General features: G+C 34.4%; 2 protein-coding genes across 2 annotated transcripts in view; one reads left to right on the top strand and one right to left on the bottom strand.

Moving 5' to 3' along the window:
* The first annotated feature begins 875 nt into the window (after positions 1–875).
* LOC127870444 (uncharacterized) lies at positions 876–5,579 on the top strand. The gene is made up of 3 exons (XM_052413033.1): positions 876–1,533; positions 4,250–4,460; positions 5,027–5,579. The coding sequence occupies exons 1-3, from the start codon at positions 1,426–1,428 to the stop codon at positions 5,245–5,247; spliced, it is 540 nt and encodes a 179-aa protein (XP_052268993.1). The 5' UTR covers positions 876–1,425; the 3' UTR covers positions 5,248–5,579.
* A 2,021-nt stretch (positions 5,580–7,600) lies between these two features.
* LOC127869099 (tubulin polyglutamylase TTLL11-like) overlaps positions 7,601–15,674 on the bottom strand; it is a 50,424-nt gene continuing 42,350 nt past the window's right edge. The window contains exons 8-9 of the mRNA XM_052411412.1: positions 14,611–14,714; positions 7,601–12,981 (exon numbers count right to left, since the gene is read on the bottom strand). Of these exons, the coding sequence (XP_052267372.1) occupies positions 12,584–12,981; positions 14,611–14,714 (502 nt within the window). The 3' untranslated portion in view covers positions 7,601–12,583. The remainder of the gene's footprint in view (positions 12,982–14,610; positions 14,715–15,674) is intronic.

The raw sequence follows: 15,674 nt of genomic DNA, 5'->3' as shown, positions 1-15,674 counted from the left end.
AACAAAATGTACATTAATGAGATTTTTTTATCGCCCTGACCAAGGACTTAGTTTAGTTTAAACCTATTTATTTTAGCTCGATTGCATCGAAAGCAGGGCTTTTTTCCATCTGTGAGAATGGCCGTTTTTAACAATTACGGGACATTCGAGACTCAAATTTTCACAATGTCAAGAAGTTCGCGACTCAAATGTTCACAATTTCAAGAAGTTCGCGACACAAATTTTCACAAATTTAGTTAGTTTGTTACTAATTCTTTCACAATTTTGAACAGTTCGCGACTTATTTTTTCACAAAATTTGAGGGCCAATGCCGCTTCACAAAGACAGGAAAAAAAGCCCTGGAAAGACGGAGGCTTATTGAAACGCTTTTCCCGTTTAGAACGAGTACTTGGTGTCTTTGGAGAGATTTAAATGAGGATCCCACAGTAGGGATTGAACCATTGACCCCTCTGTCACTAGGCGGACACCATACCACTATGCCGCGGCGAACAAGGACTTGACACAATCTGAAGTGACAATATGACTGATGTAATAGAGAATTTCGGTTGCCCCAACACATTCATATTATTCATTACAAGTTACAAGACGAAACGACGTTGAAATTTCTTAACGACAAAGGGATGTCCGAGTCCTTTACCGTGATAAATTTCATCACGCAAGACTGTGAAAAGTAAACTACAAAAAATGGGTACTTTAGAGAGCGAAGCTTCCAAATTAACAAACAACTTGAAAATCAACGATATGTGTGTTTGTTTAGTACTAACAGTTTTAACAATGAGTTTAAATAAAATGATAAATCACTATAAATGGATGACAAGGGTTTTAATGATTCAATGGCAGATATGACAAAGCATTAAGCGTGGCCTTTAGGCAAATCATGTGTATGATCACATATCTATAGGCAACTGTGGAGTTGTTAAACAGATGCAATATGAAGATACCATTAAATGCCTCCATTTGTATTCAAGACTCCATTGTTAGCCGCGGAACTTGGATTCAGTAACATTTAATGGGACTTTAAAACGTTACTGACAACAAGTACCACTGGTTTAATAGATTGTTTTGTTTATAAGTATAATAGTTGCATTAAACTAATAAATACAAAACATTCACATGCTAGTAAAAGATGACGTGTTTCAAATGCATGAACGAAAATACTTAACAGAACGCATATTTGTATCGTACCAGCTAGACGTATATGAAAGGTGTTTAATGTCGATGTAAAACCTCAAGGAAAATGAATTTAGAGAATCTCTATATTCTTCAAATTGATGTTATTTGGTAAGAATTAATTATTTCGGAAGGCTTATCTGAAAGGTACATCAATACAGGCACGTGGACGACTGTCTCTGCATCACCTCGTCTTATTTTTCAACGTTACGGCGCCACAAACGTTTCCGGACGTGACGTAGACGCTATTGCCAGATGGCATTCAGTCTTGGATACACATCCCTATGTGACAAAAACATTCAGCGGATATATACCATTAGATCGTTGAAACCTCCTGCTCGACGAAAGCCAAGGGAGTACAAGGTACCTTGTTTCCATTTCACTTAGAATCACTATCCTTAGGTAAGGTTTACTGGTGTACGATTGTAATTTTCTTATGTTGAAATTTTACGTAAGTCGCCTCAAGTTTACAGTAAGTGTTACGCTGGGTACTTTATCACCATTTATGCACTTTAATGTGTATCCTGTCTGTAAAATTTTTGATATTTTTACATATATTTTTCTTAAATTTCCGAAAAATATGGCTGTTTCAATATCAATGTTTGAATATATACTTTAAATAAAACTTACAAAAAAGTCCGGAACATAAACACATCAGTAAAGATTTCATACAATTTTATCATTTTTTTATTTTTGCACGGAGCGAATCTACTTCCAAATATCTGAAAGTAAACCATGTGTTGGGAATTTTGAGAGTCGATTTGGGGACAAACAATGTCATTGAAAATATGACAAAATAATTGCTTTTAAATCATACAAAAAGCTATGTTGTACATTTCTGTATTTATTTCCATGTAAATCTCCTCTTTGGAAATACCATTGTCCCGAGCTAAAGTCTGTATGTTAAAGTTGATGATTTATATGTTTCTATATTTAAAACCCTTTACATGTAACCCATTTTACTGTCGTTTTATGTATCACATATAAAATGTAAAAGCACAACCTTAATGGTCTTCAATATTATGGCCCTCAAGACCAGCAGTGTGTGATATACCGGTAACACTGATATAGACGAGTTAATTGTTATTGTTTACATTCGGGATTTTCCGCGCATGCGCACTGACTGGTTGGCAAAAACACTGGTTACAGTAACGTAAAACATGTATAAAGGGCTTTTGTATAGTCAATAAATTGATAATAAATACGAAATAAACATTAAAACTCTTTAAAAAAGTGCAAATATAGCATATTTAGTACCAAATAAATGTATATTCATGTAAAATGTAAAATTTCCTCTTCATAAAAATACGAAGTAGTTATTAGCATAGAGTAAACGTGATCGGAAGACTTAATACTGACAATTCCACAAAACAAAACAATAAATTAGCCGTATTCTTTCTAATAATAAGACTTGAATAAATTATATTTAAACACTAATAAAACATATTTTAATTGTATTATAATTTTAAGTGGTGTGGATAGTGTTTTATTTCATCAGCGATCAATAGAGTCAGAGGTGCATTTAATCAATTATAAAAAAGCCCTAAAAAGCGGAATACAGTACTATTTTTAAATATTGTGGTAATTTTCTTTTACATTGAATGAATTTACGTTTCGTTTACATTGAATGAATATAAATTCAATTTACCATACAAACGGAAAAACCCTGCATATTAATTACCCAAATGTAACTGTCTTTGCATGTATATTGAAATCTCTATTAGTAATAAGGAGTGATAAAAATATAGCATTTTATGATAGATGCATATATTTAATTTATCTAACGGCCCCTTTTGTGACTGCTTATGTTCATGATCGTGTTTCGGACCCTGCAGTAATGTACAATCTTTACACATAATAGCGGAGTTAACTTTTGCCGGTACCCGTTAAATACCTTAATTGCATAGCAGTTAAATTGCACAATATTTAAATGTATAGTTATTAAACAATGTATTATTAAGTTTAACTGGCTAATAAATATATACACTCGTTCCCGTTAATACATTTCCGACAAATGTCTTCATTTTTGTTAAAATATTTCATAAATAATTAACTTATCAGTATTTTTAGCTTTAAAATGTGGCTTAAATGATTGCTCAATATGCCAAGAGATGACATAGAGGTATCGTGACTTATGTTTACTGACCAGACACTCGTCTGCAACATGTGGTTTATGCAGGGGTCCAAGTGTAGGTCCCTGGGTTTATGACACCATGTTTTCTTTGTAATTGTCTGGACAGTATCCGATCATAACGAGATAATCGGTTTGTGATAACAAAGGTGCAATTATACACCGGGATATAAATGCTGCAACAAAGAGTGCCAAAATTAGTGTGAACAATAAAATAAAACAATTACATTAAATAAAAGAATTTATTGAATGTGTAAGAAGGTAAGTTTTTCCAGACACATAAAGGTTCATATCAGTTACCCTATGTCGCGTACATACAATTGACCTATTCGTTGTTTGTTTTTATCCTTATTTGTTTTCGTTCATTAAATTTAATTCATTCTAAAAGAATTTCATTTTCTGAGAAGTTTTTAACTAAAAATGGTCGCGATGAAGTGCCAAGTAGAGAGATTTTTTGTTTAACCACATACCGAGCTCTTAGATTGTGTTCCACTCCCGAGTTCGTTGTCAGTAAAAACAAATAATAATAAAAACAATAAAATCGTTCCAAAGATGCATTTCCTTGCATGCTAATGTTTTATTCAGACATAATTAGTAAAATTATATTCGATATTGTGCATGATTATCATTAAAAACGAAGATTTCGTCAACCTTCTCTATATGCGCTTATATAAATTGCACCTCTTTTGCCAACCAGTGGGCTGAGTCTAAACTTTGCAGGTGCGTGTGACGTCACGCGTTAACTCGTCTATAGAGTTGTATATATTTGTATCCATTTATATATTACTAATTTTACTTCCGTTTGATGTATCAGATAGTATATATAAAAACACGACCTTTATGGCCGTTTATATTACATACCTTTCGACCTGATGTTCCTAAAAAAATCATGAGTTATATATATAAATATTTAAGCCCTTTGAATATAAGAATATAATTCCACTCCAGCCAGAATTCATAGAAGACATCGACCGAAGGCGGCGGGATAAGATGAGGAACAAGCCCTTCATGGAGTTCGTGGCAAAACACGGTGTCGACCTGCCCAAGGCTCCGGCGTTCCGGGTGGTTGCATCGGAGGAGGTGGATCATATAGTGGACAGACTGACCATGAAGCCTTCCAAACGATTCCCGCATTTCCAGTACAACAAACGTGATGGAGGTATGTGGTTTCCACGGTTCAAGTATAATACTTGTTATATCCATAGCTTTAACTGACCAGATCAATTTCAAATACATGATAACACTGTATATTCCAAGCGATCGAAAATGACTTTGAAACAAGTTAAGGCATACGTTGCAGTTTATCTTTTAAATTGCCTCTTCATGTTAGCTGTGCAAACTGTATAATAATACCAAATATCAATATTCATGCCAGTGTAACAATTAAATGGCGTGCATGAACATTGTGCTGGAAATGAGAACTGGTCAAAACATACTAATATATGATCTTTGTTTCAACTATTAATCCTACAACTGTAAATCGAACTTTACAAGTGAACGAATAAGAATTTTAAGAATCTTGAGGGTTTTTAACTCAACTTAATCGCTAGTTTCCGCACACAGAAATTCCAATATACATCATGCATCGTTGATTCATCAGTGAAGTAAATTTATCAAAATTGAAATAAAACTAAACCTAATAGCATCGCAATTCAAAACAATAACACAATTTTGTAACATATTACGTTTTCGTAAATATAGTCAAAACCATGCTGGAGTTTTCAGGTTACAACGACTGGAGAACGGCACACGAGGAAAAAATCAGAAGACTTCGCGAAACGTTGCACATGTTTGGTGGCGGTAAAGAAACTCAACCGGAAGAGATTGAAGAAGAACCCAAAGTTACAAAAACTAAAAAGGAAAAGAAACGAAAGAAAACATACAAGGAACACGTAGATGATGAGATAGACACGAAGAAGAACGGGCATTTGCCTGGAATAAATTAATTAGTGCTGTTATATAATTTCGATATCAGTGTTTGTGTTCTAAACAATTGTAACAATAAATCATGCATGCATAATTCCATATCATGTATGTTGATGTATCTATTGTGCATGCAGTTTATTATATAACTGAAACTGGTTTGTACATTAACATCATAATTAAGGTATTGCGTTAACCTTTATGGTTATTGGCAACATATGTTGGAAATATATAGACCATCGGAACAATTGTAGGATTACCGGTAACTGTACGATATGCACGGATGAGCTAAGATAAGCTTGCTAATGCCAGTTTAAGCGTTATTCAAAGTAAATTACGCCAGTTTTACATGCATGGCATCTTCTACATCAAAATGCCCTTAGTTCCATCATACTTAGTATGCCCCTTCGAAGAAGAGGGGGTATATTGTTTTGCTAGATGTTGGTCGGTCTGTCGGTAGACCAGATCGTTTCCAATCAATAACTCGTCAACGAATTGACCGATTGGCTTGATACTTCACATGTGCATTGGCCTTGGACAGTAGATGATTTCTACTGAAATTGAAGTCACTATGTCAAAGGTCAAGGTCACTTTCAAAATAAGTGTGAAAATCGTTTCCGATCAATAAATCATCATAGGAATTTACTTATTAGCTTGATACTTCATATGTGCATTGGCCTTGGACAGTAGATGGCCCCTGTTTCCCTTGGTCAAAGGTCAATGTCACTGATACAATAAGTCTGAAAATGATTTCCGATCAATAACTCATCAAAGAATTGACCGATTGGCTTGATACTTTGCATGTACATTGGCCTTGAACAGTAGATGAACCCTATTGAATTTGGGGTCACTAGGTCAAAGGTCAAAGTGACTGTCACAATAAGTGTAATAATCGTTTCCGATCAATAACTCCTCAACAAATTGACCGATTGGCTTGATACTTCCTATGTGCATTGGCCTTGGACGTAGTAGATTACCGCTATTGAAATTGGGATCACTATTTCCTTGTTCATGGTCACTGTCACAATAAGTGTGAAAATCGTTTCTGATCAATAACTCATCAACCGATTCAAGACCTATAGTCTTTGACCGATTGGCTTGATACTTAAGATGTGAATTGGCCTTTGACGTAGATGACCCTATTGAAATTGGGTTCACTTGGTCAACGGTCAAGGTCACTGTCACAAACAGTGTGAAAATTGTTTCTGATCAATAAGTCATCAACAAATTGAACAATTGGCTTTATATTTCACATGTGCATTGGCCTTGGATAGTAGATGACCCCTATTGAAATTGGGTGTCACTAGTTCAAAACCCTGTTAGGGGGGCATATTTCTCCGACTTCAGAACTCTTGTTTATGATTGTACATTTAGCCTTTCAAGTATTTAAACACTTTGGTACCTGTTTCTTGAGAAGAACATCAGGTACTTGGTTTCAAAGTACGGGTCATGAGAATGACTTCATAACTGAACAGTTTCTTGAATGATGGGCGTTGTCTATCTGATTATCTCAGATCGCTAGCCAAAGGATTTGAAGCATCGATGTTTCAACTAATTTGGTTAACTCTGTTTTTCATTGAGACATTGCTTCTGGTCAATGGTGATCATATATGCCGCGATCTGAGACCACTGTGTTAAATGCATGTGAGTAAAGTGTCGTCCCAGATTTGCCTGTAAAGTCCGCACAAGCTAATAAAGGATGACATTTTCGGGTTCTATGGAAGTTTTCGTTTGCAGAAAGTTTCTTCTAAACAAAAACAGAGTCTAGTCGGAAAGTACCGACCCTAATTTGATTGTGCAGATTGCACATGCTCATCTGGGACGATATTTTACGCACATGCATTAAGCCCAGTTTTCCCAGAACAAGCCTAATATATTGGTGAATCATGTGTTGGTTGTACTAATCACTGCCCACATGCACTTGCAACTGAGCTGTGTCCCACGCAAGGATGGCCCTTTCGTAGTGCACCCAATTCATACACAACACATGTAGAACTTTTTATAATAGCTACAGTATCATCCCATTAAATTAATGCATATACACAGGTAAAGAAAAGCACTTCTTATTGCAAGCCAGTTAAACTATTTTTTTAACTATTGCTGCAATACAATGTAAACATTATTTCAAGAAAAAAAATGCTATATGGTTTTCAAAGCAGTGTCTATGAATATGGCTCTATGTAAAAAGGGCAATATTATGTATTTCAATGACCTAAAACAAATACATACACATAAATCGAAATGAACTTATAATGACCCAATACGTTTGGTTGCAATAGTCTGAACATAATTTTTAAACATTTGCGCTGAATATCCTTGATGTCAATTGGTTAAAACCGTATAATGCACGCAGTTGTTCACCAATAAGAAGAGACATTGTACAGTTTTGACATAATTTATATTCGAATGATGAACTTCAATCATTTTACACTCGTGTTAAAATGAAAACTAAGCACAAGGAAAAAACAAAGCACAAGACATTGTAACGAAAACCCAATAAAGAAGTAAATGATAAATCAAGCATGCAAATTTTAATATGACTTTTGATGAGTATACATTTGATAGCGCCATTGTGTTCAATTGATAATGACTCTTAGTTAGGATAACTATTATAGTGCAAGCATGAATATATAATATGACTGAAAATGAGAGTAACTATGATGGCATGCCAATATGACTTTATATGAGGCACTTATGTGTATGGTTATACTCTTGGCAAGTGTGAAAGTAATGTTCATAATACAAATTCATCACCGAATGCTCGACAAACATTCATAAATGAAAACTCACACGCAACAAAGTGTAACTTTAACATTGAGCACTGAAGTATAATAAACAACAAAATTAAATACAAAAAACAACAAATACAATATGCCACTAATGAAAATATTTGAGCAAAACACAAAAGCATGACACATAAAAACTTAACCACAGCTTTAGATAACCTAAAACATATCACAGTAAAACAAAAACTGTTTGCAAAACAGTTATGCCATTTCCATGTTTAAAGCTATGTTTAAATTATCCTGTTTGGGTGATATCTGATAACCATTGAGGTGAAACAAGGCTGTCCAAAACGCATCTTAAGACATAATCATGGTCATCTTTAAGTGTGACCTTTGCCATCATCTCAAAAACTAAAAAAAATTGAGCAAAGATTACGAAAAGCATACACAATAATAGAGGCTCAACAGTTTAACTTTTCTGTTTGACATTGAGCAGACATGACTTACTAATGTATTTTGCACATTGTCAACAAAATCCTTTTAAGGGCATATAAGATAATTATCTAAAAACAACAGGTGATCTTGACCTTGATCTGGCTTTACTGACTCATGCCTTATGGATTTTGTCATGATGACCGTAACATTCAAGCAATATTTCAATAAAATCCTTTTAAAGGTCAAAATGATATGGAGCCAATATACATTTGACCTTGAAGAACAACTTTGACCTTGAGCCTGCACGACTGACACAATTACCTAAATATAGTAGCCAAGTTTCATGAAAATCATTCAATGGGTTTAGCAGATCTAGACAGGATATGAAAATGGAGGCTTAAGCGTTGACCTTGAAGTCTGACCTTGAGATGAGTAAGCATGACTGACTAATTTTTTCTGCACATTGTCTTAAGGACCTTACCACTGTAAACAAGTTTTCTGAATATCCTTTAAAGGTATAGGAGATACTTGGGTGCTTAAACATTTGAGTAAATCTTCACCTTGAGCAGACCTGGGCCCGCATTCAACCAAACAATTCTTAGACTTAAGTCTAACAATAAAAAATATTCTTTAAATTGAAATATTCAAATACTGCTTTAATTCTGAGTCAAACTTAACATTAACAACCTTTATATAATTATTTATCATTCTTCTTGAAGAGCGTTTATGGCAAAATCACCAATGGTAGACTGTATAGAGTCAAATACTGAGCATATTTTTCTAAAGTTTAAGAATTGGTTGGTGAATAAAGGTCCAGATTGACTTACGCCGTAAGCCAATATTGTCTAAATGCCCTTATATATGAGGCCGGATTCTTGAAAATCCATCAAAAGATGGATAAGACAGAAAAGTTTTACATACAGACTGATGAACAGACTGATGGACAGACTTATTATATTTGATCTTAAAAGAGCATATCATGAAGTTGCTGTTACCATGTGGTATTGAACAGTAAAGCTGCACACAAAAAAGCAAGGCAGCATGAAATTTGTCATAATAATTAATACAATAACACAGTGATCATTTTTTTTAACTATAAAAAAAATAAAATCAAAACTTAAAATTTCAAAAAAACAAGAGATGTCACCATAGGATGACTTATGCCCCCTATAAACCTTGAAATTGATAGAAGTTATGAGCTTTTTTCGAAACCTTAACACAGATTTTGAAACCTAAACGCGGACCCTAACTTCAAGGTCAAGGTAACAGGGGTCAAAATTTGTGTGCGTATGGTAAGGCCTTGTTCATATACACATGCATACCAAATATGAAGGTTATATATCAAGGGACAAAGAAGTTATGAGCATTTTTCAAAACCTAAACACAGATTTTGAAACCTAAATGCGGACCCCAAGTTCAAGGTCAAGGTCACAGGGGTCAAAATTTGTGTGGGTATGGAAAGGCCTTGTCCATTTACACATGCATACAAAATATGAAGATTATAGCTCAAGGGACATAGAAGAAATTAGCATTTTTCGAAACCTAAACGCAGATTTCGAAACCAAAACGCGGACCCTAAGTTCAAGGTCAAGGTCACAGGGGTCAAATTTTTTGTGCGTATGAAAAGGCCTTGTCCATAAACACATTCATACCAAATATGAAGGTTACAGCTCAAGGGACATAGAAGTTATGAGCATTTTTCGAATCCTAAATGCAGATTTCGAAACCTAAACGTGGACCCTAAGTTCAAGGTCAAGGTCACAGGGGTCAAAATTTTTTAGCGTTTGGAAAGGCCTTGTCCATATACACATGCATACCAAATATGAGGTTATAGCTCAAGGGACATAGAAGTAATGAGCATTTTTCGAAACCTAAACGCAGATTTCGAAACCTAAACGCGGACCCTAAGTTCAAGGTCAAGGGGTCAAAATTTTTGTGCGTATGGAAAGGCCTTTTCCATATACACATGCATACCAAACATGAAGGTTATAGCTCAAGGGACATAGAAGTTATGAGCATTTTTCGAAACCTGAACACAAAGTGTGACGGAAAGACGGACAGACGTACGGACAGTCTGATCACTAAAAAGTTACATCACGGGCAAATTGTCAAATTATCGTAAGGACACAAATCCTCTTAATTAATTGGAATATTTCAACAAAGCTGACCAGTACTCAAATATAGGTATTTCAGCTTTGATTTACTCTTCAAATGGGGTAACTGTTCTAGCTGTATTCTCAGTTTGCATTATTACATTACTGAACACTCGCGTATTGAAATAACATACATTTCTGAGTGCTCTAAATGCCTCCCATGTTAAATGATTATTTCAAATAAATGGTTGTTGAATGTGATAAAAGGAATTTAAATCCATAGATATCTATAAAACAAATTGGATTACACAAAACACAAGCTGACAAACTACATTTGAGATATTCTCTTGACTCTAAGGCAAAATGTTAATCAGAAGACAACTTTTTACAATTGAAAGAAAGCGAAACCATATTCCCACATAAACATTACATGCCTACTCAGGGATTTCAAGAGATTTTGAAAACCAAGAGTTTAATGATGCTGTCCTTTAAATGTGCAGTGGTCAAATTAAATATTTATGGGTTAAAATACTGATGTCCATATTTATTGTCATTCTGCATGTTTGTTAAATGCAGTGAAAATGTTTTTTTAGTATAAATTTGATAGAAATACTATGCAAAAAAACACATGTTTATGAAATAAAATATATTATTGATACAGCTTTCCAGTAACATTTGCATCATAAGATGAAAGGCAGTTTTTTTTGCAGGAGTCAAAAGTGAATTTTTTTCAAAATTCTTGCATCAAAATGCAGGATTCTGCTTCATTTGAAATCCCTGCTACTTAACCTGTTCTCACTCAAAGGCAAGGTGAAAAAGGCTATGTGCAAACGGCATAAAACCAGAACAACCTTGGAGTATTACTCACAGTCTGTTCAGATTTTATGCTGTTTGCTGCTCATCAGTATCTAAGGTTTGGAGATAAAGCCTTAAAATTAGAGTAATAAAGGTCTTCAATTAAATTTAAATTTTTAAAGGACTACAAATGCGTCAAAATATGTATCTATGTGGTAAAGGGTTTAACTATTTAATCATTATTATTCCTCTGATAGGAATTTTTGTTGATTATTATTCCTCTGATAGGAATTTTTGTTGATTTAGTGGTTGGCCAATCCTCAAATATTACACAAACACATTGGAAAATGACCAAACCAAATTCCTCTTTTCTATTTCTAAAATTAAAAATCTAAGAATTTTGAAAAAAAATCACAGTCACAATTCATGCTGAGGAATGTAAATAATTGTACAGTAGTTACCTTTTGTTTCCCAATGATTCTTACAGCACTTCCATTTCATTTACTGCACAAGCCATATTCTATTTTAAGGGGCATAAGTCAAGTCTGGCAATAGTTTCAGCAATTTTGCAGAGAAGCAAACATTCACTTCCATTTTATGCCTATCAACACACTTCTTACCTATAAATAACGATAACAAGAACATGCAACAATAAAAGTGTCAACAGACAGCACTTCACACAATATATGATTCCCCGACCCTTGCCAAGTATCAAAAGCTGAAATTGTAAAATAAAGTATAAAATTGAAAATGGTGTAAATAGAATAAACAATAAACAACAGCATCAAATGTCTTAACAATCTAAGAGTATATTGTAATATAGAATAAATAATTCAATGTAATTGAACAATTGAGAGAAACATGCAACAAATTATATGACATCTGCACCATGTTTTGGCAGTGGCATCAAAAATCTGCCCAACACTCGATAAGACTGGTCCTAATCTATCCATACAATTTTATATTAAGTCTGCTGAAATTAACAAACAGTCTTGTTAAGATTTGCCAAGGGATGTTTCTTGGCAATTTTGTTTAATTTGATGTTAAATTAAAGGCAAAACAACTACAACCTACGTCTGCATATATTGTCCATGACTTTTGAACCTTGATTGCATCAAAATTCCAAGCCAACAGAAAACAATCAAAATTACCATAGTGACATATTAACAAATTAACACCGCCATGCAAAAAAAGTACATTTTTAGCATTCATTAAGGCCACTTGACCTTTTTGACCATTTGACATTTATTTAATAAAATTACCATGGTTACACATAAAAACAAAACTAGTCCAGAGAAACAAATATTTTTTTATCTCTCATCAGGATCCTTTGTCCTAGACCTTGATCTTTTGACCTTGATGGCATCAAGTCTGTTATGGCGCCGCAAAAACAGGTCAACGTCCTCTGTGGAACTCGGCTTCACGTATTTGCCGCTTTGCATGCGACTGTCTAACAGGATCCCACTCATGTCCTCCGAAACTGGACTCTGAAGGTGCGTAACCATGGGTTCCAACTGGGGGTAACCATGGGGACGGGCCCGGCGGGGTAGCAACCTTGGATTACTGCGGGACTGAAACATCTGTTCCTCTTCTAGGTTCTCCAGACAATAGTCAATGAAGTCTTGCATCGTCTGTAGCACACTGCCGTTCTGGAACTTTCTCTTGGCGATTTCGTGACACGCGTCCAGAAACCCTCGGAAGCCTAAACCTGTAAGAGGGAAGTTGCAACCTAGATATGCATTATTTTGGAAAAACCTGGGTCTGTTTTCAACCAAACAATTCATAGATTTTAGTCTAAGAATAAAACAAATTCTTTAAATTTGAATATTGAAGGATTGATTTAATTTTGAGTCAAACTTGGTATTAATTACCTCGATCTACATCATTCGTCATGATGTTATACGCAAGTAAAAACAATGATGATGGATGTTTTGCTCCAATGGTAGATTCTTTCAAATAATCATAGCTGATAAGGTTTGCTGATATGATTTTGATAAGAGATTAAATGGGTCTGCTAGGTTTGTACTTCTAGGACTGTTGTTTTTTTCAAATCTGACAACTTTTTGCAACACAGGGCTTTTAACTGCCTTATTGAACAATACTATCATCGCTTTCTACAAACACAGCCTTGTTATTATGAAATTTAAAGCTATGAACCTGTTTCTTCTACAATTATCTTCAACTATAATATTTTATCACATGCTATACCCTGTTTCTCATGTAAAACAACAATTACATATTTTTGTATATTAAACATGTGTAATACAACATTTTCAAGTGTTTTCATTGGCTTAGTTTTCGTTTCTTGACCAATCGCATTTTGTTATTTTGCTGAAATGACGTTGCAACGTTGAATGACGTCACAAAATGTAAACAACATTCGGGATGTATCATTCTGTTTGCGTAAATATTTATTTAATTTACTCATTTAAAAGCATGTGATAAAAAATATCTGACACTCAAAGTCATATCATACCATATCTTATTAAACTTGTCCAGGAAATTCGTCAGTAAGCTCGCCAAAGGCTTGCTTACTAACAAAATTCCTGAACTCGTTTAATAAAATATGGTATGATATGACAACTCGTGCCAGATCCTATATGTATAACATATACGGAAAAAACTTGTGATTGCTTTAAATTGAGGGGCATCTATTTCACCTACTGGAAACAGTCTTTGCAATTGGCAGCAAGCCCAAAGCCAGGGGCTAGTGTGATTTTTTTATATTTGAAGCTAGTGTTGAAAATAAAGGGTTAAGCCAGTTTTGTGGAGTTTGTTTCCTGCAAAATATGAGTTCATAAATTCATGAATAATAATTTTTAAAGTATGTGTAAACTATTGTCTAAACGAAGTGAAATGTGGCAGCAGTATAACACATAGAAATGATAAATTTACTCATTGCAACCTACAGAATTTACCGATACCTGATATTTGATAAAAAATAGAGTGGGAAAAAATTCTAAAAGTGGATGACGGACAGTATAAAGAAGTGAAACTCCAGCTGCTGGAGCAGTATTGCATTCATTTTATATACAATTAGTTGGTCCTTCATTTAAGGCAAGCGACCAATTGCTAAAACAATATGAAACAGCACAATACAAAACAACATACACACATAGAAGAATAAAGCTGGGGTTACCGCCTCGGAACGGCAAGGCACAACACAACCCCAGAAGTCGGACAGTGTGTGTTCACACTAAAAATGCCTATACACAAAATTGATGGCGCCTCAAATAATTTCATGAATTAAAGTAATTCCATGATGTTTTCCTTTAGTAATTTTAATCAAGGATATTCTTATCCTTATATAATTATCAATCAAGGGTTGGACCTGTACCTGTTGTGCGTTCAGGATTCACATGTTCCCATTTTCTCTGCATATCTATGAAGAGAATATCAATAGTTGCATTCGTTAGACCTTTTTTGTTCAACCGACACTTTCTGAAACATAAAACAAAACATGATATTGCATATCTCTGTGACCTTGTCAACAATACCCATGCTTTAAATGTAAATTAATTAATATTAAAAATGGTGTCACTCGCAGAAATGTGTCAGTATATGTTTCATTTGACTTGTGTTATTATACCACTTTGACCATAGCCCATCAAATTGCCAACAAGATGTATTCTAAACCTGATTGTATTATATATGTAACATATTTCTGTGTCTCATTTTCCATTATATTTAAAATATTTGTTTGGGATTATCAGACAAACCCAATAAAATTGTCCCTACCAAATTTTTTTTTAATGCATGGAATCAAGTTTCCTTTTTTCCAACCTCACAAGAAAGGCATTCTATTGCTAGCACTCATCTGTCTTTTGTTTTGCAACATACTATTTCATGGACATCTGATCTTCAACCAGCTATCAAAAAAAGTGTTTTCATCTCAATAGAGTTATACAATTATATGGGTCGTTGTTATAGTTGTTCTATGAATGGGTTTCATTCTACAGAATCATTTACTATACTCATCATACCGGTAAATAGATCTACACGTGAACAAATATATTTTAAAAAAACATTCATCTACATACAGGTCTACCACCCCACATGCCCTGCTATGGGTCAAATTACCCTAAGCAAATAATTGTTTAACCCTTTCAGTGCTGGAACCGAATTTTGAAGGCCTTTGCAAACAGTTTGGATCCAGATGAGACGCCACAGAACATGGCGTCTCATCAGGATCCAAACTGTTTGCTATTCTGATAGTATTCTTTGAAAAAATTTGAAAAAAATGTTAATTTTAGAAATTCAGCAGATGACATTTTAGCAGACGAAAAATTTCCCAGCATGCAAAGGGTAAAGGAATGTAAGTAACTGACAACTGCTTTTCTGGAATGATTTGTGTCGTGTTCTGGGAAAACCAAGCTTAATACATGAGCATGAAGAGTTGTC

Source organism: Dreissena polymorpha, chromosome 2, assembly GCF_020536995.1.
Source record: "Dreissena polymorpha isolate Duluth1 chromosome 2, UMN_Dpol_1.0, whole genome shotgun sequence".
NCBI classification, from domain to species: Eukaryota; Metazoa; Mollusca; class Bivalvia; order Myida; family Dreissenidae; genus Dreissena; species Dreissena polymorpha.
The sequence above is the reverse complement of the archived record's forward strand: the minus strand, read 5'-3'. Positions and strand labels throughout refer to the sequence as shown.

Excerpts from the sequence above, each read along its gene's own strand:
- LOC127870444 (XM_052413033.1), top strand. The coding sequence starts at position 1,426 with ATGGCATTCAGTCTTGGATACACATCCCTATGTGACAAAAACATTCAG. Across the intron at positions 1,534-4,249 it reads GAAAGCCAAGGGAGTACAAG|CCAGAATTCATAGAAGACAT; the intron begins GTACCTTGTTTC and ends ATTCCACTCCAG. Across the intron at positions 4,461-5,026 it reads GTACAACAAACGTGATGGAG|GTTACAACGACTGGAGAACG; the intron begins GTATGTGGTTTC and ends TGGAGTTTTCAG.